Source organism: Pleurodeles waltl, chromosome 4_1 (genome assembly GCF_031143425.1).
Source record: "Pleurodeles waltl isolate 20211129_DDA chromosome 4_1, aPleWal1.hap1.20221129, whole genome shotgun sequence".
NCBI classification, from domain to species: Eukaryota; Metazoa; Chordata; class Amphibia; order Caudata; family Salamandridae; genus Pleurodeles; species Pleurodeles waltl.
The window spans coordinates 230,038,849-230,064,886 of record NC_090442.1 but is presented as its reverse complement, the minus strand read 5'-3'; the positions used below and the strand labels follow the sequence as shown (position 1 = coordinate 230,064,886).

General features: G+C 44.7%; 2 protein-coding genes across 2 annotated transcripts in view; one reads left to right on the top strand and one right to left on the bottom strand.

Annotated features, from left to right (window-relative positions):
* TMTC1 (transmembrane O-mannosyltransferase targeting cadherins 1) overlaps positions 1-26,038 on the top strand; it is a 958,188-nt gene that overhangs the window by 599,075 nt on the left and 333,075 nt on the right. The gene's annotated exons all lie outside the window — the stretch shown is intronic.
* LOC138287611 (uncharacterized) lies at positions 2,421-7,547 on the bottom strand. Its single transcript, XM_069228189.1, has 2 exons — positions 4,842-7,547; positions 2,421-4,318 (listed from the first exon to the last, which is right to left on the bottom strand). Exons 1-2 carry the CDS (start codon positions 5,969-5,971, stop codon positions 4,207-4,209), a joined length of 1,242 nt encoding a protein of 413 aa, XP_069084290.1. The 5' UTR covers positions 5,972-7,547; the 3' UTR covers positions 2,421-4,206.

Sequence of the window (26,038 nt, the reverse complement as noted above, 5' to 3'; positions counted from 1 at the left end):
TGTGAAATTACGTGACAATTACACAAAAAGTATGAATAAATATGCAAAATGCACATCCGTAATTTATCAAAATTAATCCTCCCCAATTCTTTTGAGAGAAGGATGCGTTTTCGCCAGAACAAAAAGCACGAAAACACAACTGGTGCAAGGATCAGAAAATTGCCTTGTGGATAGTCATATTATTCCAGCGTGCTAGTGGAAATATTTGGCCCAAATGGCATTTAATCACCTCCTGTGGCGTAATGGCATAATTTTGTGAATTTCACATAATACCTGTAATACAAAATTCCCTAAAATACACAAATTATGCCAGCAGAATTTAATTTGCACTGGACCTGCTGTAATAGCACTGGAAGAGCGTGTTATGACCCTCGACAGGTAGTCTCCTGCACTCTCCTCTTTGGGGCTCCCCTCTTGTTGCATTAGTACCATAGCCTTAGCACAAAGTCGGCCTGTCCATCACTGAGGCTGGGGCAGCAGGCAGTTTTAACATCAGATCCTTCTCATCATTGTGAGGTCGTTGGCCCGAGGCCTGCACTGGCAAACAGGAGTTAAACAGCAACAGGAGTGCAGGCTGGTAACTGGAGTATGGGCTGTGCTCCCAGGTCCTCTTTTTATTGGCAGGGTTATCTGACTGGTGATGCCTGTGAACAGATGAGTGAGGGGAGGTGTAGGACAGCACTCTTAACAGGGGGGCTGGAATAGCGTGTCCTTAGGACACTATTGTGCTTTGAAAATAATCATCTAAGCCCAAAATGAACATACCTACTTTGCATCATAAATGGTTACATTAAATGTTTAAGCTTATACACTGCTTAGCAAGATAAACCTGTTTCTCCTTGTCTGCTGTATTCGGCACGGCTGGTGCAGAGTAGCAGAGCTACCCAGCTAATATACACAGCTCACTCTCAATTGCAAAGGTTGTAAGGCTCATTAGACTACAGCATGAGGTCCACAGCGCTCTGGCTCATCAGATCATCAGAGACCCTGGCCTCCACCCCACCCAGATAGAGGACCACACATCATACTTTGAGATCCTCATCTGTCTTGGAGGGATCTCATTAAGTACACCCATTTGTGTGGCGGACACACTGAAGGCAGAGCAGAATGCCAAGGTACACATTTTTTTTTTTTGGCCCTGCTTGGCTCTCTCTTATGTTTTTTCTGCACAGGCAGCATAAGGTGAACAAGTGTATCACTTGTTGATGAATCAAAATACAGAATTAATACAACGTCATATAATGCCACAATCTTAGCACTATCCACTAAATGAATAATAATGAACTCCACTCTGACCCATTGTCATTGGAAACAACAGTTATATAAGCAATAGAAGTGACATAAATGAATGAATCCATAGTGAACAAAGCAGAAAGAGACCTCAGAGAGAAATATTAACAAAATAACTTAATTCGAGGCTCTCCAACAACAGCATATTATTATTACAAAGCATTAGCGTGCATTTTGATGCATGCGGTGTCGAATAAGAAATCAAAATATGATGAATACATGGCTACCCTGAAATCCAATATGAAGTTGAAACCTAATTGAGGACTAGTTCGACCTATTCCAAGAAAAATAACGCAAGTTTTGAGTTTGGTGGAGACCTTTAAAATGTCAATGTAAAATACTACTCTGTCTCCACGGGTAATTTGTTTTTGATTTTGTTATTGAAAATAAAAAAAAATCTTGAAAGTTTGACTTACGGCTCTGTCATGTTGATGAAGCCACCTGTCAAACTTTAGATGCATTTACAGGAACCGCTGTGACAATGGTTCCTGGAAATCCAAGAGATGTCCTCTGGATTGGCGGAGTACCCTCACTATGGCAGGAGTAAAGTACTACACCATGGAGATGGTACCTACTTCGACTTCCAAAGTCTAAATTAGTAACATGTTCTTGTTACTAAGCAAAAGGATTTGAAGCAAAAATAACTTCAGCAGACCTGAACAACCCAACTATGAAAAACAGAACTTTTAGTCAAGTCTGAGCATTCCTTACCTATGTGCCCTCTCTTGAAACTTGCACCTACAGATCGATTCCAATGGTTTGTGTCTCACACACCCCCTTTCATTGTCACCGTCTTCTCTTTTTTGGCTCACTTTATTCAGTCTCCCTTTGAACTTCTTTCATTGTTTGTTTGAGCTTTCTTTTCTAGCTACTATGATGCCAAATAGGTTGCAGTGGAAAAGCAGAGCACAGGATGCAGTGGACACAAAAAGTGTGGTGTTCTAGCACACCCAGGCGACATCTCCACACCAGTGGGTGGGACTTGCACGATGACACCAGCGGGCACACTTCTGAAATAGCTGGGATTCCAAGAGTGAATAATGGCTCATCACTCATTTTCCGTTACCCATGCTGTAGTGCTTTCCTCTTATTTAGTTTCTAAGCACTAACATAACACAACAGAAATGCACTTCTGAGGTCAAAGAAGACTTTTATTGTTATTTTATTCTTCCCCAACCACAATGTTTATGAATGAATGACGAATTAGTAGCTTTCAAGTCCGCGTTAATCAAACAAAATATATCAGTTTGCAATATACACAGCAGGTTATATTTATAAGATATTGTATGCAAAGCAAAACAAATACTTCACCGTGTAGGAACTATTTACAGCTACATCTTTCTAAGGTCTGCAAGCTGAGACCCCTGTCAGCCGCGAGAAAGAGTGTCATCTACCCACACGGGATGCTGGCAACTGGCGCCAAGCTCCAGCACGAGGTCCGGCAGATTCGAATCTGACTCTCTGCAGCCTGTTACATTCGTTACAAAGGTGTGCCCCCTCCTCTCAGACCTGGGAAACTGAGCAAGCCTTTTGGAGACTGGCCAGGTCTCCAAGACTACTCCTGTTCCCAAGCTCAAGGGAAGAGAAACGACGCCCATGTACTCTCTCTTATCAGGTCTAGTCTACTGTGAGAGCAAAACATCTTGGTTCTCTGGTGCAAAAACACAGCTTGGAAAAATACAGAACTCCACGTTAAAGGCAATGGGCAGCTAACCTAAATATCAAATGCAATGTCATGTTAAAGGCAATAGGCAGCTAACCTAAATATCAAATGCAATGTCTAGTGTCATGTCAAAGCCAATAGGCATCTAAGCTGAATACAAAATGCAATGTCTTATATCATGTCAAAGCCCATAGGCAGCTGAGCTGAATACAAAATGCAATGTATAATATCATGTCAAAGCCAATAGGCAGCGGAGCTGAATACAAAGTGTAATGTATAATATCATGTCAAAGCCAATAGGCAGCGGAGCTGAATATCATGTCAAAGCCAATAGGCAGTTAAGCTGAATACAAAGTGTAATATATGATATCATGTCAAAGCCAATAGGCAGCGGAGCTGAATACAAAATGTAATATATGATATCATGTCAAAGCCAATAGGCAGAATATCTAATAGCATGTCAAAGTCAATAGGCAGCTAAATTGAATACATCATGTCAAAGTCAATAGGCATGCAATGTCAAAGCCAATAGGCGGCTAGACTGGATACAGCATATCAAAGCCAATAGGCAGAATACAGAATGTAATGGCTAATGCAATGTCAAAGCCCATAGACGGCTAAACTGAATACAGAAAGCAATGGCTAATGCCATGTCAAAGCCAATAGGCACAATACAGAATGTAATGACTAATGCAATGTCAAAGCCCATAGGCGGCTAAACTGAACAAAACATACCATGTGCTACTGGTGAACATTGAGCAACTAATATGCGCAGTGGTGAAACACAAAGTCATTGGTCAAAACAAAACTTTATCAAATGGCAGGACATTCCGCCCTTTGACCAATGAATTTTTGTTTCACATATCTCATGTTTCAAAAAAAAAAAAAAAAAAACATCAGCACAAAAAAAACATTATGATCAAATCAAATTTCAATGATCAAAGCAATCCCTGTAAAGCAATAGAAGTGAATCAACACATTGATTTCATAACCTTTCACATCAGATACATCTACATAAAAAAAAGACTGGGCAATTTTTATACTCTGAATGAGTCTCTAATTCAACAGTGTTAGCAATTTGATGTGGCATGAGTTCTGCTCATGTAAAGGTGCACGGTCCACCTGAAAGGTTTTCTGGAAGGTAAGCAAAAGTCAGAGTTCCATACGAGAGGGAAAAAAAAAAAACACAGCAAACAAGTTGAACTTGAACTGAAGGCGCAGTTTGCGCAAAATGGATCCATGGTGCTGGCACTTTACTCAGCCAGGTTCAGGTTGGGGATTCGGTCCCTTCCCCGACCCCACACGCACACACCGGAAGGGGGACCACACAGCGCACTCAGGGACAGTGGCGAAACGTGGTCGGATCTGCAAAAGAAACAAGTATGACTTTTCTTGCAAATAACATTTTTCATTTAAACTGCACCCTTTCTCTTTCTTTCCCTGTTTTATTATCAGGACGTTTTTGGGGCCCTTTGTTATATTTTCTGCAGGTTCTGGAGGATCACTTGGGGCTTCAGCCCACACATCAGCACTGAGGTTTTTATCTGCTGCGCCACAGCTTCCCTTTTCTTGCACTGTCAGAAGGGCTGGGGCAGACTCATTCTTTACCAAACCTCCATTCACTGCACTTTTGTCAATTTGGGCCATTCTGTCTCCAATTTGTATGAATGAATCAGATTCTTTTCTAGGTATCAGCATAATTTCGATTTTTCCTTGGTAATTTGCAGCAATCACTTTCCCTAAAACCTGATCAATTTGCCATTTCTGTTCTGGTAACTTTCCTCTCCCCAACTGCTCTGTGACTGCTTGCATGACAGATTGCTTTTGTGCGTGCTGCACAGTTTTTATCAAATCTAGGGGAATGTGCATCTCTCTCATCTCTGCCCACCTGTAAGGGGCTTTTTCACATTTCTGGTGCACCCACATAGCCATCCCCACTAAGGCAGAATTCTGGGTGAACACTTCTCTCTCTGCATTTTTCTCATTAACATCTGCAAGGTAATTGAACCAGTTAGGTGCTAAAACATTATCAAAGAACCAAAAATCAGCATAAAAATGACACATCTCACGTAGCTCTTGCTTTAAAATCTGACACACATTATACAACTCCATTCCTTCTCCTGTGCCAGAAAACAACATTTCAGTCAATGAATCATTAGTAAAACAAACATGCTTTTTATCTTCAGTGGACACGAATTCAAATGGTGCACACAACTTCATTGGTAATTCTTTTATCTGTGGTACTCTAGCCCTGTCTTGCAAGTACCAGATCCATTGTATGATTCTAGCTAGGGGCACTATTTTCTTTCCTTGTTCTTGATTTAAATATACATAAGTATTTCCTTCTTGCACTGCGCAGAAACCTAAAGTCTGCATTATTTCATTTGCCAAATCACAAGCGCGCAGCTGCATATTATTTTTCACAGTGACCATGTACAAAAGTGTTAGGATTTCTCTCAAATGAGGGCTATTCTTTTTCCAAAAATCAAACAAGCTAATGAAACTCGGGGTGTCTTGCTCTAAAATCCTTCGTTTTACTTGTGCATTTTGCAACGGTAACTCGTAAATCACATTCTCGTCCGTGTTATCAGTTAAGGAATGCACTTTGGCTGCCAAAAACCCTGGCTCACACGGAAACTCAGTGCAGCTCGGAGCTGTCTTAACCCCCTCATTATTGGAATGGGACAAGAAAGATTCTTCATTTTTATAACTTTCAGCATTATTTTGAATTATCGTATCCTGGCTAATTTGCTCACGTAAATTCCTATTTTCATGTTCCAACTTCCTACATTTCTCCTGCATTTCTCTGTAAGCAGATAAAGGTATCCAGACCTTTCTGTCATCATTACTTCCAAAACACACGTTTTCTACATATATACAACAGGAATTATTTCTCAAAACATTATCAGGCCTTTTAGCTACACATGCATTTTCTTCTGTAATTCCCCAAACAGAAAACAATTCACAGTTTTTCTTAGCACCATCAGGCAGTTCATCAACACATGTATTCTCAGACATGGTCTGCCGTGCTACTGTGATTCTCCAAACAGAAAACAATTTCTGTAATTCTCCAAACAACAAAAAAACAATTACACTTTTAAAGTGTGCACTTAGAAATCTACTAACTCGTCAAACCCCTTCTTAATCACCTCTTAATGACCGACCCCACGACTCCAGGTACCAATTGTAGTGCTTTCCTCTTATTTAGTTTCTAAGCACTAACATAACACAACAGAAATGCACTTCTGAGGTCAAAGAAGACTTTTATTGTTATTTTATTCTTCCCCAACCACAATGTTTATGAATGAATGACGAATTAGTAGCTTTCAAGTCCGCGTTAATCAAACAAAATATATCAGTTTGCAATATACACAGCAGGTTATATTTATAAGATATTGTATGCAAAGCAAAACAAATACTTCACCGTGTAGGAACTATTTACAGCTACATCTTTCTAAGGTCTGCAAGCTGAGACCCCTGTCAGCCGCGAGAAAGAGTGTCATCTACCCACACGGGATGCTGGCAACTGGCGCCAAGCTCCAGCACGAGGTCCGGCAGATTCGAATCTGACTCTCTGCAGCCTGTTACATTCGTTACAAAGGTGTGCCCCCTCCTCTCAGACCTGGGAAACTGAGCAAGCCTTTTGGAGACTGGCCAGGTCTCCAAGACTACTCCTGTTCCCAAGCTCAAGGGAAGAGAAACGACGCCCATGTACTCTCTCTTATCAGGTCTAGTCTACTGTGAGAGCAAAACATCTTGGTTCTCTGGTGCAAAAACACAGCTTGGAAAAATACAGAACTCCACGTTAAAGGCAATGGGCAGCTAACCTAAATATCAAATGCAATGTCATGTTAAAGGCAATAGGCAGCTAACCTAAATATCAAATGCAATGTCTAGTGTCATGTCAAAGCCAATAGGCATCTAAGCTGAATACAAAATGCAATGTCTTATATCATGTCAAAGCCCATAGGCAGCTGAGCTGAATACAAAATGCAATGTATAATATCATGTCAAAGCCAATAGGCAGCGGAGCTGAATACAAAGTGTAATGTATAATATCATGTCAAAGCCAATAGGCAGCGGAGCTGAATATCATGTCAAAGCCAATAGGCAGTTAAGCTGAATACAAAGTGTAATATATGATATCATGTCAAAGCCAATAGGCAGCGGAGCTGAATACAAAATGTAATATATGATATCATGTCAAAGCCAATAGGCAGAATATCTAATAGCATGTCAAAGTCAATAGGCAGCTAAATTGAATACATCATGTCAAAGTCAATAGGCATGCAATGTCAAAGCCAATAGGCGGCTAGACTGGATACAGCATATCAAAGCCAATAGGCAGAATACAGAATGTAATGGCTAATGCAATGTCAAAGCCCATAGACGGCTAAACTGAATACAGAAAGCAATGGCTAATGCCATGTCAAAGCCAATAGGCACAATACAGAATGTAATGACTAATGCAATGTCAAAGCCCATAGGCGGCTAAACTGAACAAAACATACCATGTGCTACTGGTGAACATTGAGCAACTAATATGCGCAGTGGTGAAACACAAAGTCATTGGTCAAAACAAAACTTTATCAAATGGCAGGACACATGCTCACATTAACCTCTCTCCTAATTTGGGTCCCTCTTTCCTCTCTACTCATGCTGAAGACAGTTCGCATTTAGACCTTTGCACCTTTCTAGAGCTGGCCTAAAAATGTAATTGTTATTTGATGCTGATGGAGGTGGATACAAGGATCCTACATACATGTGGCATGTATTATGCAAAACAAGCTGATAAGTCAAGGTTACAAAGAGGTCATTACTGCTGTATTATATTAGGGGTATTTCTTTAGAGATGACCTTTCTCAAAAGGGAAGTGGAGCGCTCGACACAGCAGTAGGGAGATTGGACACAAAACATAAAGGTTAGCAAGCTACAGGGAGTTAACCAGAACTCTGTTCTTGCCAGTAAAAATATGGAAACATTTTCTGTGTGGCAGCATCAGAGACCACAAACAAAACAATATCAAGCATCTTCTTATGGCAATGAGCGATCCAATATATATGCAGGTCATGAAAATATAGATAGAGAATTACAGCTGGCAAGCTGAAATATCACAGTTAATTCCGTCTCAAGAAATTAAGATACAAAGCAATAATAGCCACTGCAATACAAAAACTGAGAATTAGAAATATGTGTTACAGAAAGAAACTCTGGTTCTCTCTCCTGAACACGAAATTATTCTGAATTCATCTAATCAGAGTTCTAAGTAAGGAATGAGGATGGTTGAAATAAAGGCTTAAAGAAATTTGGAAATGTGAGAAGGTGTCATCATAGTGAAGATTTCGGTGGACGTCTTCCAAATAGTGGAAAAGTGTTTAGCATAAAGCTTCACACTTGCAAGAATAAAAGGAAGCAGAGAGGTCTGTACACGTCTCGAAAGCCAAGGGAATCTGCCTCAACCTCTAACAGCTTAAGCATTAATTAAAACAAACAAAACCTTCAATAGCCATCATATCATTTCCCACCTCACCAGAAACCAATCCTCTATTCTTCCGATGTACAGTTACAACATCACATGAATTTCTCATCCCACAGAACTCGGACAGTCTCTGCAACCTTGAGCATCCCACGCGATGAATAGAAAGCTTGAGCTGCTCATTAGGTCTTCACCTCTCTTGCCAAGATTTCTCTTCCCAGACCTTAGTATCAACAAACTAATACATAGAACTAGACTCCTTTTCTCTAACTAATAAAACCTTGAAATGCACCTGCAAAAGAAGTAACATGGTAACCACAAAAAAACATTTCAGAATTAAGGCCTCTAGTCAGGCTAACTTTAAATACGGTTATACATGCACACATATAATCTCCTGAATAAAAGCAAAACATGAATACGAAAAAATGAATGTTTATTTCAACAAATGCAATTTAAAGTGTAAATGTAAAATGGGAATAATAAATACATGAAATAATTTATAGGCACACGTTTACAAAGCTCTCAGTTTCTCAGTGGTTACATTTCATTAATGCATTTAAATGTTTACACATGTTAATATTCTTAAATTACACAGTAAATATGTCAAATATAAATGCATATTTGGGCAATGGCAGCATGTAAAGGATGGAGTCCAAATTGCGCTGCTCCACTGAAAATGTCAATAGTTACTATAGAAAGATTTTTGGCGTTGTTATTTTTTCACCAACTGATAATGTTTTGAAGGCACATAGGTGAAAACATATTTACTGACAACTAAAGTGTATGGTGTATCCACTGTGGCTAACTCAGACATGTGGAGCGTGGTCAGTATGGTCTTTGTGGCCTGGGGTACTCCACCACAGGACTGCTTTGCTTACTCGTGTGACTGCCAAGGTTTTGAAAGGAAACATGACTCCTCTTAAGACAGCAGTTAGCATCTCTGTACAAACTTCCTTATACTTCTCACGTGTCTCATCTTCCAGCAAAGGGTGACGTGAACTGTTTGGAAACCAATAAAGAAACGCCTTGTTCGCCTGTAAGCTTTACTTATTTTACTGGTAGAGTCGAACAACCACATCAAACCTAAGTGCTTGTCGGGTGCATATTACCGAATAAAAGAAAGGTTCGATTAATTTGCCACAGAAAAAGAAGTTATTCTTGAAAAAAAAAAGAAAAGAAAAACATAAATGTTTATTTTAAAAATAGGATACCCCGGTGGAGTTCTGAAGACTGTCATTCTCTGAACTAAGCAAGTCACTTTTATGTTTTTGGAAGAGTAGGTAGACACCTGATAGCCCAGAGGGTACATTTCCACAGTGAGCAACAGATCCGGAACCATGGAAATATTAAGGCCCATATTTAGTAACACTTTGCCCAGGGTTTGTGCCACAAGTGACGGAATCCCATCGCAAAGTTCTGTGGTGAAATTTATTTCATGATTTCCATTGGATAGTTGCCTAAAGTAACTCAAAATTGGGCTACTAAGCTACTTTGCCATACTTTGCATCACGGTGGCCTGCCATGAATGGAAGATGAGTATTGCTAGGCAACCTACCTTGGAGTTTGATGCAAATCTCTATAAACATTTGTAGACAGAGATTTACGCCACAAAAAAATGCACGTAACAGGCATGACAGTGGAGCAACTTTTAAAAGTCTCTACATTTTTCAAACTTTGAATGTATTTTGATCTGCATAGCAAATATGCAAAATGGGAGAATGATACACTATGGTGCAAGGCTGTGTGTGTTGGAACATGGCAGTCTAAAGTGAGCCAGTGCTAGGAGTGAGAAGAACAGCTCCATATCTTACTAGATATGGCTTTGATTTTCTTTCACCCATTCACACAACTCAGCACAGCTTGTTTGCTCTTTTGCGGTGTGCCAAAACGTAGTAAATCGCAGTAAATATTTTCTTTAAAAAAATTATAGCCACCTTCACTAATATCAATGAACATTATTCCTTCAGAAAACAATTCTCATTATTCCTTCAGAAAGCAAATCTCAATAAATTCACTGCACCTTACTAACCTTTTTGTTTTGTGCCCAATCTCCCTCTTGTCTGTCAAGTGCTGTACTTCCCTTTTGAGTGAGGTCGGCTGTAAAGAAATAACCCTGGTGATATACAACAGTAAATACCTCTTTGGAACCTTGACTTAGCAATGAAGCACAGGTAAACAAGTAAATTAACAAATGTTACATAGTCAAAGTCAATATTCCTTGTGTAAGAAAGTGGATTATTAATTGGTTTGGACAGTTGTCCACCTCAAGGACTAACTTATCAGGGTGAACCTCAAAAGTCAATAAATTAACCTGAGCTCAACCCCCTAGTAGCTATGGCACAGAGCAGACAGTCTTAACATGGAAAGTATGTACCAAAATAGTAATAAATTCAAAACATTAATCAATAAAAATCCCACTCCAACTTAGAAAAATAGAGTACAATTTAATAAGCATAATGACCAGCGGTGACTCCTCTGCAGTGGCGAAGGAGGGTCTCCCCACTGGCTAAGAGCCAGCAGCTGAAAAATAAAACAACATTTTATTATCGCCATCCCCGAAGGCTACAAGATCTCCAGAAAAGACCGCACCAACCAAGTAGGAGGAGGTATCGCCATTGTCTTCAAAGACTCCATCAGCGTCACCACCTCCACCGAAGACACCCCTCTCGCCGCTGAACACCTGCATTTTCAGATTCGTACCGACCCGAGGACCACCCTCAGAGGATCCCTCGTCTACCGTCCTCCCGGACCGTGCACCCCCTTCAGCGATGCCATCGCCGACTTCATCTCCCCGCACGCCCTCGCCTCACCGGACTACATCCTCCTAGGCGACCTCAACTTCCATCTGGAACAAAACAACGACCCCAACACCACCATCCTGCTCGACAACCTCGCCAACCTCGGCCTCAAACAACTGGTGAAGACCGCCACCCACATCGCCGGACACACGCTTGACCCTATCTTCTCCGCCAGCAAACACGTCTTCTTCAGCCACACCTCCGCTCTACACTGGACCGACCACAGCTGTGTCCACTTCACATTCCGACGCGAGACCTGCCACCTCCGCACTCAACCCATCCCTCGTCGACAGTGGAACAAGATCCCGAAGAGCAACTCTTCTCAGCACTCGCCGCCAACCAACCCACCCTCACCACCGACCCCAACGACGCAGCCCTCAGCCTCACAAACTGGATCTCCAACTGCGCAGACAACCTTGCTCCCCTCAAACGCACGCATCAACAGACCAACACCAAAAAACCTCTCTGGTTCTCTGACACCCTCAAAGAATCAAAGAAAACTTGTCGCGCCCTCGAGAAGGCCTGGCGCAAGGACCACACCGCTGACAACATGACCGCCCTCAAGAACGCTACCCGCGAACACCACCACCTGATCCACGCTGCTAAAAAGAACTTTTTCACCGACAGACTGGACAAAAACAGCCACAACAGCAGAGAGCTCTTCAGCATCGTCAAGGAGTTCTCCAACCCCAACGCCAACTCCGTCACGCCCTCACAGGATTTGTGCGAATCCCTCGCCACTTTCTTCCATCGCAAGATCAGCAACCTCCACGACAGCTTCGGACACCAGACCCAACATAACACCACTGAACCCGCACCCCCGGCCATTACCCTCAACAACTGGACCCACATCAACACTGAAGAAACCAAATCCATCATGAACTCTATCCACTCCGGCGCCCCTTAGGACCCCTGCCCTCACTTCATCTTTAACAAAGCCGACGACATCATCGCCCCGCACCTCCAGACCGTCATCAACTCTTCTTTTTCTTCTGCTACCTTCCCCGAATGCTGGAAACACGCCGAAGTCAACGCCCTACTAAAGAAACCTACGGCTGACCCGAGCGACCTGAAAAACTTCTGCCCCATCTCTCTTCTGCCTTTCCCAGCCAAGGTAATAGAGAAGACCGTCAACAAACAGCTGACCACCTTCCTGGAAAACAACAACCTGCTCGACCCTTCACAAACCGGATTCCGAACCAACCACAGCACGGAAACCGCCCTCATCTCATTCACTGACGACATCAGAACCCTGATGGACAACAGTGAAACAGTCGCCCTCATTCTCCTCGACCTCTCGGCTGCCTTCGACACCGTCTGCCACCGCACCCTAATCACCCGCCTCCGCTCCACTGGGATCCAAGGCCAGGCCCTGGACTGGATCGCCTCCTTCCTCTCAAACCGTTCCCAAAGAGTTTACCCCCCTCCGTTTCGCTCAGAACCCACCGAGATCATCTGCGGCGTACCTCAAGGCTCATCATCATCACCTCCTACGCCGACGACACCCAACTTATACTCTCCCTCACCAAGGACCCCGCCAGCGCCAAGACCAACCTACAAGAGGGTATGAAGGACGTCGCAGATTGGATGAGGCTCCGCCACCTAAAGCTGAACTCTGAAAAAACGGAAGTCCTCATCCTCGGCAACACCCCGTCCGCCTGGGACGACTCCTGGTGGCCCACGGCCCTCGGCACCGCACCGACCCCCACAGACCACGCCCGCAACCTCGGCTTCATCTTGGACCCTCTTCTCACCATGACCAAACAAGTCAACGCCGTGTCCTTCGCCTGCTTCCTCACCCTCCGCATGCTCCGCAAGATCTTCCGCTGGATCCCCGCCGACACTAGAAAAACCGTGACCCACGCCCTCGTCACGAGCCGCCTGGACTACGGCAACACCCTCTACGCCGGGACCACAGCCAAACTCCAAAATCGCCTGCAGCGCATTCAAAACGCCTCAGCCCGCCTCATCCTCGACGTACCCCGCAACAGCCACATCTCCGCACACCTGAGACACCTGCATTGGCTCCCAGTCATCAAAAGGATCACCTTTCGACAAGCGTGGTCCCTGGAACTCAGGAACTCTGTCCAAGTGACTCCCAAAGTCCAGTGACTCTTCAGTCCAAGTTTGGTGGAGGTAAGTCCTTGCCTCCCCACGCTAGACTGCATTGCTGGGTACCGCATGATCTGCAGCTGCTCCGGCTCCTGTGCACTCTTCCAGGATTTCCTTCGTGCACAGCCAAGCCTGTGTCCCTGACACTCTAACCAGCAGTGCACAACCTTCTGAGTTGTCCTCCGGCGTCGTGGGACTCCCTTCTGTGACTTCGGATGGACTCCTGTTCACTTTTCTTCTAAGTGCCTGTTCAGGTACGTCTGCGGGTGCTGGCTGCTTCTGTGAGGGCTCCCTGACTTGCTGGGTGCCACCTCTGTCTCCTCATCCAAGTGGCGACATCCTGGTCCCTCCTGGGCCACAGCAGCATCCAAAAACCCTAACTGCGACCCTTGAAGCTAGCAAGGCTTGTTTGCGGTCTTTCTGCGTGGGAACACCTCTGCAAGCTTCAACGCAACGTGGGAAATCCATCCTCCAAAGGGGAAGTTCCTAGTCCTCTTCTTTCTTGCAGAACTCCAAGCTTCTTCCAACAGGTGGCAGCTTCCTTGCACCTTCAGCTGGCATTTCCTGGGCTCCTGCCCACTCTCGACACTGTTGGACTTGATCCCCTTGTCTTACAGGTACTCAGGTCCAGAAATCCACTGTTGTTGCATTGCTGGTGTTTGTTCTTCCTGCAGAATCCCCCTATCACGACTTCTGTGCTCTCTGGGGGTAGTAGGTGCACTTTACACCTACATTTCAGGGTCTTGGGGTGGGCTATTTTTCTAACCCTCACTGTTTTCTTACAGTCCCAGCGACCCTCTACAAGCTCACATAGGTTTGGGGTCCATTTGTGGTTCGCATTCCACTTTTGGAGTATATGGTTTGTGTTGCCCCTATACCTATGTGCTCCTATTGCAATCTATTGTAACTTTACACTGCTTGCATTACTTTTCTTGCTATTACCTGCATAATTTTGGTTTGTGTACATATATCTTGTGTATATATCTTATCCTCATACTGAGGGTACTCACTGAGATACTTTTGGCATATTGTCATAAAAATAAAGTACCTTTATTTTTAGTACTTCTGTGTATTGTGTTTTCTTATGATATTGTGCATATGACACCAGTGGTATAGTAGGAGCTTTACATGTCTCCTAGTTGTGATGCTATTAATTGTGTTTGACCAATGACTTTGTGTTTCACCACTGCGCATATAAGTTGCTCAATGTTCACCAGTAGCACATTGTATGTTTTGTTCAGTTTAGCCGCCTATTGGCTTTGACATGGCATTAGCCATTACATTTTATATTAAGTTCAGCTGCCTATTGGCTTTGACATGGCATTAAACATTACATTCTGTATTCAGTTTAGCTGCCTATTGGCTTTGACATGACATCAGACATTACATTTGATATTTAGGTTAGCTGCCTATTGGCTTTAACGTGGAGTTAGACATTGCAGTTGAGACATTATAGATGTCTGTGTTTTTCCAAGCTGTGTTTTTCCACAAGATGGACCAAGCTGTTTTCTTCACACCAGACCTTAGCTGATAAGAGCACAGTAGATTTTGTGTTTACCTTGCAATCCAGTCTGAGAGCGAATTTGCTCAGGAGAACTGGCCCCTCTCCAAGGTTATTCGGCTTTCACACTGAGTTTGCTTTTAAGGATGACTCTGGGCTACAGTGACTTCTGTGGCCTTTTCAAAGTATGAATGTAAAGTCCACTGTTGGCGGTAGTTCAAATCATAGTACACAAACTGAAGACACCTTTGTTTTCTATTCCTTTGATCTGTGTACTACAAAGTTTTAAGAAATAGCTTTAAAAATTCTAGAGACTCCTCCAAATTGAATGTTGACACAGTTCGGCCCTTCTGACTATGGGTCTCTTCAGGACAATGGAAGAAAAAAGAACCGAGTGGAAAAATATTGACAAAATGTACTGTCGTTGATGCACCTAAAACTTAGGTGCATCAAACTGATACTGACAGAAACCTCACAAGATCAGGTGTGCGAAACAAACTTACAATGACATGCAGAGGCATGTTATTAAGCTTTGTATCGAAAGGCCTGTTTTCCGTGCATTAGGCACTCCTCTGGCTTGTGCCAAACAAACACATGCCAAAGTCACAGGCTAAAATGCCTCCACCTCGAAAAAAAACACAAAAAAAGGCTACACCTCGTGGGACCAGACTATGAGGTCAAATTGTACCTAAAGTGAATCATCCCACAAGCAGAGGAAAACAAAACAAAATCTGTGCAACACTCAAGGAGCCCAAGCCTCCTCTGTTGAGCTGTAAGAGTATTGTGCTAGTTAAAAACAGGGGAAATAAGTCAAGGGATGGAACCTTACTCACTGTGAATACCAGGTGAAGAGTGGGACAGGGAGCTGGCTCTATACACCATAGCTTCCAGTAGGAAGTGCCAACCGAGGATACGACAAGAAGGGGAAAATGATGTCCAGGAGCACCATCAATGTGACTCCAAGCTGGATCGCCTATAACTGGAAACTGCAAAGTGAAATAAATAAGTGAAGGACAGGCCAGAACCCCTGGGCCTCTAATGTATCAATGCCAATTTACACAAACTCACTAATGAAATGGAGGTGACCTCCCAAACGTTATATTCCAAGATTCCTTCTCGACAAGTAGGAGTCAGGTAGCCAGTTCATGTAGGATATAGGTTGTAGATTTATTGAAAAGGTTACAGCATAAGTTACAAGTTACTTAATAAGGGAATTCCCCCAGGAGCAGCATCCTCCTTGCTCAGCCCACTCTCACTGTCACACTCCTCCAGTCACTCACTAACATTCCATGACATGACATGCTGGCTGAGCATAGCAGAGCAGAGCAGAGAATAATAGAGGTGTGCACAGAATGCTTCCCAATCATTGCAAATTACAACCCCCACTCACTGTAAATAACATACCAAGTACAATTCAGACCGAACGCAACAATAACATAATAACTGTAATTTTGATGATTAAGTGTTAAACTTCGAATTTATTAAAATAATCCCTTAAGGTTATATAATAATATTAACCATGCTTCTATATTAAAAAAATAACTATTTTTAGGAGTGTTTTCAATATGCGATCTTTTAGAAGTTTAACCCTGAAAGTGCAAGGAGGTTGCCAATAAGCACATGGATACTGTCTCTGGTGATTAGTGTGCTATACAAATCAATATAAGATGATATAACAATTGCGTGTCTCAATATATTTACAAAATGTTGTGTTGACCTAATTTTAACATATTCTGCCTTTAATCTTGTGAAAGTTTCCTGAAGACTTCATGTCTTTTTTATGTGCCATATTGGCTGCTATCAATTGGGGCAGTAACCTAAATGACTGCCTTTTTAGGATCGAGCCTATGAGTGCACGTGCTACCACATGCTTCTCACTTGCGAGACTTTGTTGGGTAGAGTAAAGGGCTTTGGGCTCGCCTGTCATTTGTTGGCTTGCATGGCACTCTTCATTACAGCCTTGTAATTCATCACTGCAGGGCAAGCAACATTCTTGGTTTCTGTGTGGAGCAGGGACTAAGCACTGATTTATTTTTCTTAATCAGTGCCCATTGGTTGCTCCAACGTGATTGAGGTACTATTCTGTTCTTTTTACCTTTTACTGCCCTGCAAACAGAAGGTTTGCGACTGGTAAAAACTACCTAGCAGGTCAAACAGAATTGTAAAGTTTCATTTTTATAGCTACCTTCCTTTTATTTTGCCGAGTCATCTTTTCTCCCTTTCCATTCATGTTTTCTATTGTTTTTGTTCATGGGTGCTCTTATCAAAAGAAGACAATTTTCTGTTTGAAATATTGCAACACAACTTTGTTTCTTTATTATGTGTAATTTCTGAAATGAGGCTTTGACACATAACCGTATAGTACACAGAATCCACCCAACTCCAATCTGTCCCACTACAATCCACCCCAGTTCACCCCACACCAATCCACCCCACTCTAGTCCAAGCCACTCACCCCAGGCCAATCCACTCCAACCCATTCCACTCTAATTCTCCCAACCAACCCCAATCTAATCTGCCCCACTCCAATTCGCTCCACTACAATCCAAAACAATCTGCACCACTTCAAAATAATCTGCCCCTCTCCAATCCAAAACAATCTGCCCCAATCCAATCTGCATCACTCCAATCTAAAACAATGTGTCCCTTTCCAATCCAAAACATTCTGCCCCACTCCAATCCAAAACAATCTGCCCCTATCCAAAACAATATGCCCACTGCAATCTGCTGCACTCCAGTACAAAACAATCTGCCCCACTGCAATTCAAAACAATTTGCTCCACTCCAAACCAAATCAATCTGCCCCACTCCAGTCTGCCTCACTCCAACTTGCCCCACTTTAATCCAAAACAATTTGCCCCACTCCAATGCGCTCCGGTCCCATCTGCCCGACTCCAATCCAAAACATTCTGTCCCACCCCAATCTGCCCACTCCAATAAAAAACAATCCACCCCACTCCAATCCAATCCACCTCTCAACAATCTAATCTCCTCACTCTATCCCAATTCACCCCACTGTAGTACACCACAATCAACCCCACTACAATCCAGCCCACCCCACACAATCCAATCCAATCCACCCCACTGCAAACCAGTCCAGTCCAATCTACTCCACTCCAATCCAATGCACTTCACCCCAGTCCAATCCACCCCACCTCAAAACACTCCAGTCCAGTCCACCCCACTCCAGTCCAAGCCACCCAACTCCAGTCCAATTTACCCCATCTCCAATCCACCCCACTCCAATCTAACCCATCCCAATTCAATCCATCCAGTTCAATCCAATCCAATCCAATCCATTTATACTCAAATCAACTCCACCTCTACCCAGTCCACCTCAGTCAAATTGAATCCACCCACACCAACTCAGTCCATCCCAATCCAATACAATCCACTTTAATCCACCCCAATCCAGTCCACATTAATACACCCTACTCCAGTCCAATCCACCCCACCCCAAACCTCCTTAATCTATTGACTTCAATCCAGTCCACCCCTCTCCAATCAATCCACCCCACACCAATCCAATCCACCCCACTCAAATCTAAACTACTCCAGTCCAATCCACCCCACTCTAATCCACCTCACTTCACTCCAGTCCACTCCAATCAACCACACCCCAATCCACCCCACCCCAGTCCACTCCACCCCAGCCCTTTTCAATCACCCCAATTCAGTCCACCACACTCAATCCAATCCACCCCACCCTGATCCACCTCACTCCAATCCACTCCACTGCAAATCACCCCACCCTAATTGGATCAACCCCAATCCGACCCACCCCATGCCAATCCACCCCTCTTCATCCCAATGCACCCCACTCCAATCCACCACAACCAACCCCACTACAATGCAGTTCACCCCACTCCAATCCAATGCACCTCACCTCACCCCAATCCAATCCCATACACCCCACCGTACCCCAATCCACTCCACTCCAATTCACCCCATTGGACTCCAATCCTCCAGACTTTAGTACAATCAACCCCACTCCAACCCATCCCACTTCCAATCCACCCCACCCCTCCCAATCCAATCCAACCCACCATACTACATTCCAACCCACCCCACCCCACTCCAATCCTATCCAGTCACCCCACTCCAGTCAAGTCCACTGCTGCCCAATCCACCTCACTCCAGTCCAATCCACCCTACTCCAGTCCAATCCACCTCACTCCAATCCACCCCTCTCCAATCAATCCACCCCACACCAATCCAATCCAATCCACCCTACTCCACTCCAAATTCACCCCATCCCACTTCAACCCAAACCAACCCACTCCAATCAAACCACCCCACTCCAGTCCTATCCACATTACTCCAAACCACACCATCCCACTCCAGTCGACCTCACCCCAATTGACCCCACCCCATTCCAATCCACCCCACCCTTTGTCCAATCCACAGCAGTCCACACACTCAATCCAATCCACCCCACCCAATCCAATCCACCCCACTCAATCCAATCCACCCACTCGAATCCACTTCACTCTGATCCACCCCACTCTAGTCCAACCAACCCTAATCAGATCCACTCCAATCAGATCCACCACAATCCAATCCACCTGAATCTGATCCATCCCACTCCAGTCCATCCCACACAACTCCAGTCCACCCAACTCCAATCCACCCCACTCCAATCCAATTCACCCCACGCCAATCCAATACACCTCACTACAATGCAGTCCACCCCAGTCCAATACACCCACCCTACCCTAATCCACCTCACCTCACTCCAATTCAGTCCACCCCTTCATCCCACCCTACCCCATTTCATTCCACCCCATTCCAAGACAATCCACCCACTCTACTCCAATCCACCCTATTCTATCTCAGTCCAATCCAGCCTTCCCCACTTCATTCCAGTGCACTCCAATCCATCTACTCTACCCCACTCCAATCCACCCCACTACAATCCAATCCACTACAGTCCACCCCACTACAATCCACCCCATCCCAGTTCAGTCCACCCCACCACACTCCAATCCAGTCCATCCATCCCACCAACTCCAGTCCACCACACCTCTATTCAATCCACCCCACCCTACTCCAATCCACTCCAACCCACCCCAATTCAGTCCACTCCAACACATCTCACTGTATTGCAATCCATCCCCCACTCCAATCCAATCTATCACACTGCAGCCCAGCACACCACAATCCAATATTCCCTATCCCATTCCAATCCACTCTACTTCAATCCCACTCACTTCACTCCAATCCACCCACCCCACTACAATCCACCCCACTCACTCCAATCCACCACACTCTACTACAGTCCACTCCAATGCAATCCTCCCCACTCCAATCCACCCCCAATCTATGATAACACACCCATCCCAATCCAATCCATCCCACCCCACTCCATCCCACTGCAGACCACCACACCCCAATCCACTCCACCCCATTTCAATCCACCCCTCTCCAATCCACCCCACCCCACCCCACTACAATCCACCCCCTCACTCCAATCCAGCACACTCTACTCCAATCCAGCCACTATATCCCAATCCAATCCAGCCTATCCCATTCCAGTTCAGTCCATCCCACTCCAATCCATCCAGCCTATCCCAATCCATTCCACCTCACCCTTCTCCAATCTAATGCAATCCACCCCACCCCACTCCAATCCAATCTACCCCTCTCCAATCCACCCTACTCCAATACAATCCACCCCACTTTATTCCACCTCACTCCAATCCAGTGAATCCAATCCACCACTCTCCAATCATCTCCAATCCAATCCACCCCACCCTAGCCCTATTATTCCTATCAAAATCACTCACCCTAATCCAATCTAATCCACCCTATGCAAATCTACCCCAATCCCATTCACCTCACCCCATGTCAATCCACCCCACTCCAACCATTCTACCCGATACCACTCCACCCCACTCCACTCAATCCACCCCACTCTACCCCACTCCAATCCACCCCACTCTACTCCAGTCCAATCTACCCCACTACTTCAATCCACTACAACACTCTCCACCCTATTTCACTTCACTCTTCAACTCTGTCACTGAACCAGTGAACACTACTCTCCTCCACTCAGTAACACTCTACTCCTCCTACTCCACTCTACAACTTTCCAACAAATCCACTCTAAGACAGTTTACTCCTCCACTCCACTCTGACACTCCACACCACTAACTGTTAGCTATGCTGAACAGCAGCCACACTGGTATATAACAAGGCAAAACACATTGCCAAAGCTAGTAGTTCTTGAATAGGCGAAACCTATTTGCTTTGCCAATGTTTGTTATTATCACTTTGTGGTGTTTCTGAGTCATACAAACATAGATTCTAGAAATCTAGCCAAGAACGTGTTGTTCTGAAGGTCGTTAGTCTGGCAGTAACAAATGTGCATAGGGTTTCATTGTGGGTGTGGTTAGCACAGGCACTGAGATCTTTGTGCAGTGGTAAATTATGGAGAGGTCTATGATTAAGGGTGCCTTGTACATTTAGTGTCAAACTCCCACTCCAGGAGCACAGGAAAGCCTCATTTTGCGCACACTAAGGAATCGATTGGTGGAGGGCATGCTGTCTTTCTCCTGATTAAATGGCCAGGCCAGGAGGGTTAGCAATGTATAGGAATCGTAGGTTTCTTGTTTTACCTTTTCAAGGAATTCTAAAAAATGATGTGTCAGTTCTCTTCTTCAACCCTCACCATGGAAGATGATAGTGGGGATGGCAAAGCTGTATAATTACCTCGAAGCCTTTTGTGTACAACTATATAGTATACATTTTTATTTGGTATGGAGTCTCCATTGGTGTGAAAAAAGAAGTGACTACAAAGGATTTCATGACAGATTCGCACAAAAATGCTGGTATGTGGCTCCTCTAATTTGGGTAGCGACACATTCCTTCGTTATTTTGCACACCATGCCACCTCAGTTTGGACCCAGCCATATACAAATCAGTCTTGACCTTACTCCAGTAGCAAAAGCCCAGCCCAGACTGGCAGGCCAGGTCCTTCCTGAACCATATCACAAGCAACCCAAGACTAGCTTCACTGATTGGGGCATACCTGTCACACCTAGGAGATCATACTGAAGTCTCCAAAAATATTGGTGGATGGAATGCTTGAATTAATTTCTGCAACTTTTTTGTATTCTTCGCTACTATATTCATCAACTACCTTTACAGTGTTCCAAGACGTTGCCATACCTTATAGTGTAGAAAGCACTGCAGTTAGCCCTCTCTTTCTATGACTTTCAATTTTGACTAAAGATTATGGGGGTGATTCTCACCCTGGCAGGCGGCGGAGGCCGCCCGCCAGAGTTCCCCCCTCCAAAATACCGCTCCGCGGTCGCAAGACAGCTGAGGGTATTTTGGGTTTTGCACTGGGCTGGCGGGCGACCGCCAAAAGGCCGCCCGCCAGCCCAGTGCAAAACGGCCTTCCCACTAGGACGCCGGCTCAGAATTGAGCCGGCGGAGTGGGAAGGTGCGACGGGTGCAGTGGCACCCGTCGCGTATTTCAGTGTCTGCATAGCAGACACTGAAATACAAAGTGGGGCCCTCTTACGGGGGCCCCTGCAGTGCCCATGCCATTGGCATGGGCACTGCAGGGGCCCCCAGGGGCCCCGCGGCACCCCCTACCGCCATCCTGTTCCTGGCGGGAGACCCGCCAGGAACAGGATGGCGGTAGGGGGTGTCAGAATCCCCATGGCGGCGGAGCGCGCTCCGCCGCCATGGAGGATTCACAAGGGCAGCGGAAAACCGGCGGGAAACCGCCGGTTTTCCGCATCTGACCGCGGCCGAACCGCCGCGGTCAGAATGCCCTGCGGGGCACCGCCGGCCTGTCGGCGGTGCTCCCGCCAACCCTGGCCCCGGCAGTCTCTGACCGCCGGGGTCAGAATGACCCCCTATGTTTTCTTGACCCTGGCAATTGTCAGAGATGATTTTGATAGAAATAACTTCCAGCAGATCCATTGAGTTCATTAAGGCTTGCTATGCTGAATGCACAGTCGTATATTATAGACTGTGAAAGTATGAAACACATCAGATTAGCCGAAAACAAATTTTACCAAAAAGGTGTGAGAGAAAGGAATAAAGAAAAAAGACACATTGTTGTGTATTTAAATCTGTAAAACTGTCTCCATTTGCAGGTAGAACTGTGACATAAAATTGAACAGATATATACAGACCAACCAAGGCAGAACAAATCAAAAGGAAGGATGCCCTCTGCCCTGAAAGGCTTACGGTTTAGCTTATAGCATTATTCACGGGCACCCTGGATCTGATCTGCAAAACACTTTTGTGTTTGCAGACTCCCCAGTTCGCAAAATCACAGGGTTTATGACAACAAACCTGCAAAAGTTGTTCTAGCAACAATTCTTTATCACCGTTGATGACATACCGACACCCAAGTTAGGATTCTCAAAGGGGCAGATGTCCCAGTGTAGTGGTGTGCAGTTGTTGTGATGGAATGTGATTCTGTGAGTTGTGAATGTAGGGCAGCAAAGAGGGGACTCAAGAGAGTAGGCAAGATTACTTTACAGTACATAGTGAATATGTTTTCCTTCTAAACATCACTGGGATATTAAATAGTCATTTAGAATAGGGAACATTCAGGGAAGACTTAAGAAAATATTGTAATATGCCAGAAGAATAAAAGAAATTGGAAATCGGTGGTGTTGAAGCGGTGTAGAGTGCCAGATCCATGACTCCTGCTGCATGTAGTGGGATGCCTGGCCTTGGCTGGCTGACTGATGACCCAATGAAGCTAGGCAGGTCCCCGCAGCTTGCCAGGCCTGTTGAATGGTGGCATTAGCAGTGGATTAAGTGTGGCAGCCAGTGGGGGAATCCAGGCGATTGGTGAATTAACTCAGAGTAATACTTAAGGTATTTAGACCAAAAGATGACAGAGTTAAACCGTGCATTTATATGCAGAATTACATGTATGGTACTGTACTGAAGTGTGTGAGGTCAGTGCTTTGGCAGACATAAGGCTGCAGTGGGAATAAGTGGGTGTTGCGTGATGGGAAATGTTCTTGATAGTTATTAAACTGGGCAGTGCTAAAACGTGTCTCCATTCATGTGGCCAGAATACTGCAGGGTGTTGAAAGCAGCAATCATTCATGGAGGCTAACGCGAGAGCTCGGAAATGTCAATTCTAGGTATATTGCCAAAAGCTAGTTGAGAACCTGAACTTAGGCCAAACAATTATACACGCCAGCTAAATTCAGCTTATGGCGCTCTCGGTCTAGACAGCATTTAATATCATTAACCACATTTAATGTATGAGCACGTGGTCAGCAAAAGAGAAAGATCCCTTCTTAGACCACATGCAAACGGTCTCATTTATAGCAAAATCGAATGCTGTTTTGTGATGCCAATTATGCACAAGCTTTTTCATACAAAGAAATACATTCTGTTTTCTTACTTTAATCCCAAATATCCTTCTGACCTAGTGGTGTGGTTTAAACTGAATATACTACTTGTGCAACACTGTGAGAGTCAGCACGTGTTCAGCTAGAACATAAACCATGTAGATGTAAAACAGGCTGCAATATCATATTGGTTCGGCTTTGTGCAGTCTTCTCAATACATTTCCAGTTCTCTCTGCTTTTGATTTGAAAGGCATTTTCAAAGGTGCAACTGGTGCAGTGACTTTCTATTGAATAAGCAAGTGTGCAACTTTAATGAAGAGGAAAAAAGAAAAAAACAGATAGGTGGAATGCTGAATAATGCAAACATTCACCTCCCGTCATAGATCTGGATTTAATCCATCGTTTTTTTGCTCACCGTGCCACCTCAGTTTGGACCCATCCACATGCAAAACAGTCTTGATCCTGCTTCCCATGCATAGCCAGGTCCTCCATGGACCGGAAACAAGCTTGCAGCACCGCTGGATTCAAGCTAGCCTGGCTGATGAGGAGTGATCCCCAAAACCAGTTCCAGGATGCTTGAATCACCTAAAATTTCACCCACATAAAACTAAAACCATTCGTAGTGGTGTCTTTCTTTTTGGTTCATTAGCATTTAATATGGGGTGTACAGTAAGCAAAAAAGAGTACATCGACACCTCTGTGCCAGGAATCAGCAGGGTGTTTAAAATTTTAGACGGATACAAGAACATTGATGAAGTATTTCCCTTTAAGACTGTGGTGTGCAGGCTTATGGTGGCCAGCGCCCTGAATAGCTATCCAGCCGGGGTCAATGACGGGACTTCTGGATCATGACAGACAGCTGGAGTATTTACATTTCAGGAAGACACTGGAAAGCTGCCTGGCAATTTCACATTGTATTGACTTTTCTCTGTCACTAGTTTGTTCACCGTTCCCCTCCCTCACCTTTGTTGGTTCCTTAGTTAATTTACCTCCTTGTCTGTTAACCCTCACTTTGCTTTGTGGATTATGTGTGGTCACGGCCTACTACTGTGGATCTCCTCCTTTGCAGCTCTTTGACCCTTTGCTTGTTTACTCTGACTTTGCTCTTCAGAGTCTGTTTTGGCCTTGGCATGTTCCTGTAGAATTACATGCACAACTCTCTGACCCTTTTCCTTGTTATGCCCACCTTGCGCCCTCAACTATGTCTTGGCTTTGTTGTTTGGCTGTGTTTCTCCAGTTCCCTTCCACTGTTCAGACTATCCTAAATCCTTGCCAGAGTTTGGTGCCCCACCCTTTGTAAGTATGCATGATTGTACAGGCTAATTCTAGGATTGTTGGGACCTTCATGTATTTTTGGTTAATGATGAAATACAGCATGTACCAGTGGCGTAGCGTGGGAGGTGCAGGGGGGGCCGGCCGCACCGGGCGCAACATCTTGGAAGAGACTAAATCCACGGGTTAGGGGGCGCAAATTACTTGCCTTGCCCCGGGTTAGGGGGCGCAAATGACTTGCCTTGCCCCAGGTGCTGACAACCCACGCTACGCCACTGGCATGTACTTTTTTTTAATTAGTGGGTCACTCTACCCCTGATACTATCTGTGAATACCTGCACTGTGACAACAGAAGTTACACCAGAGAGAGCCTTACCACAGAAGAGTTGGGAGTGCTGCTCGTCTCTCTCTCTCTCTTTTGCTATCTCTCTCTCTCTCCTCCATCATTGCGCCTAACCTTCTAGTGTTTGACCCTGTCTGGTGCATCCTCATTGATATTGACTTGGATACGCTCTGGGTAGAGAGGCTGATTGTTGAAAACTGACAGTTTCCCAGGCCACGCTTAAACTGACATGAGTTCTGATTACAGTC

What these genes read in the sequence shown, in the direction of transcription:
- LOC138287611 (XM_069228189.1), bottom strand. Translation starts at nt 5,971, where the DNA reads ATGTCTGAGAATACATGTGTTGATGAACTGCCTGATGGTGCTAAGAAA. An exon ending in TGTGAAAAAGCCCCTTACAG is followed by an intron (nt 4,319 to 4,841) that starts GTGGGCAGAGAT and finishes TTTCTTTTGCAG; the next exon opens with ATCCGACCACGTTTCGCCAC.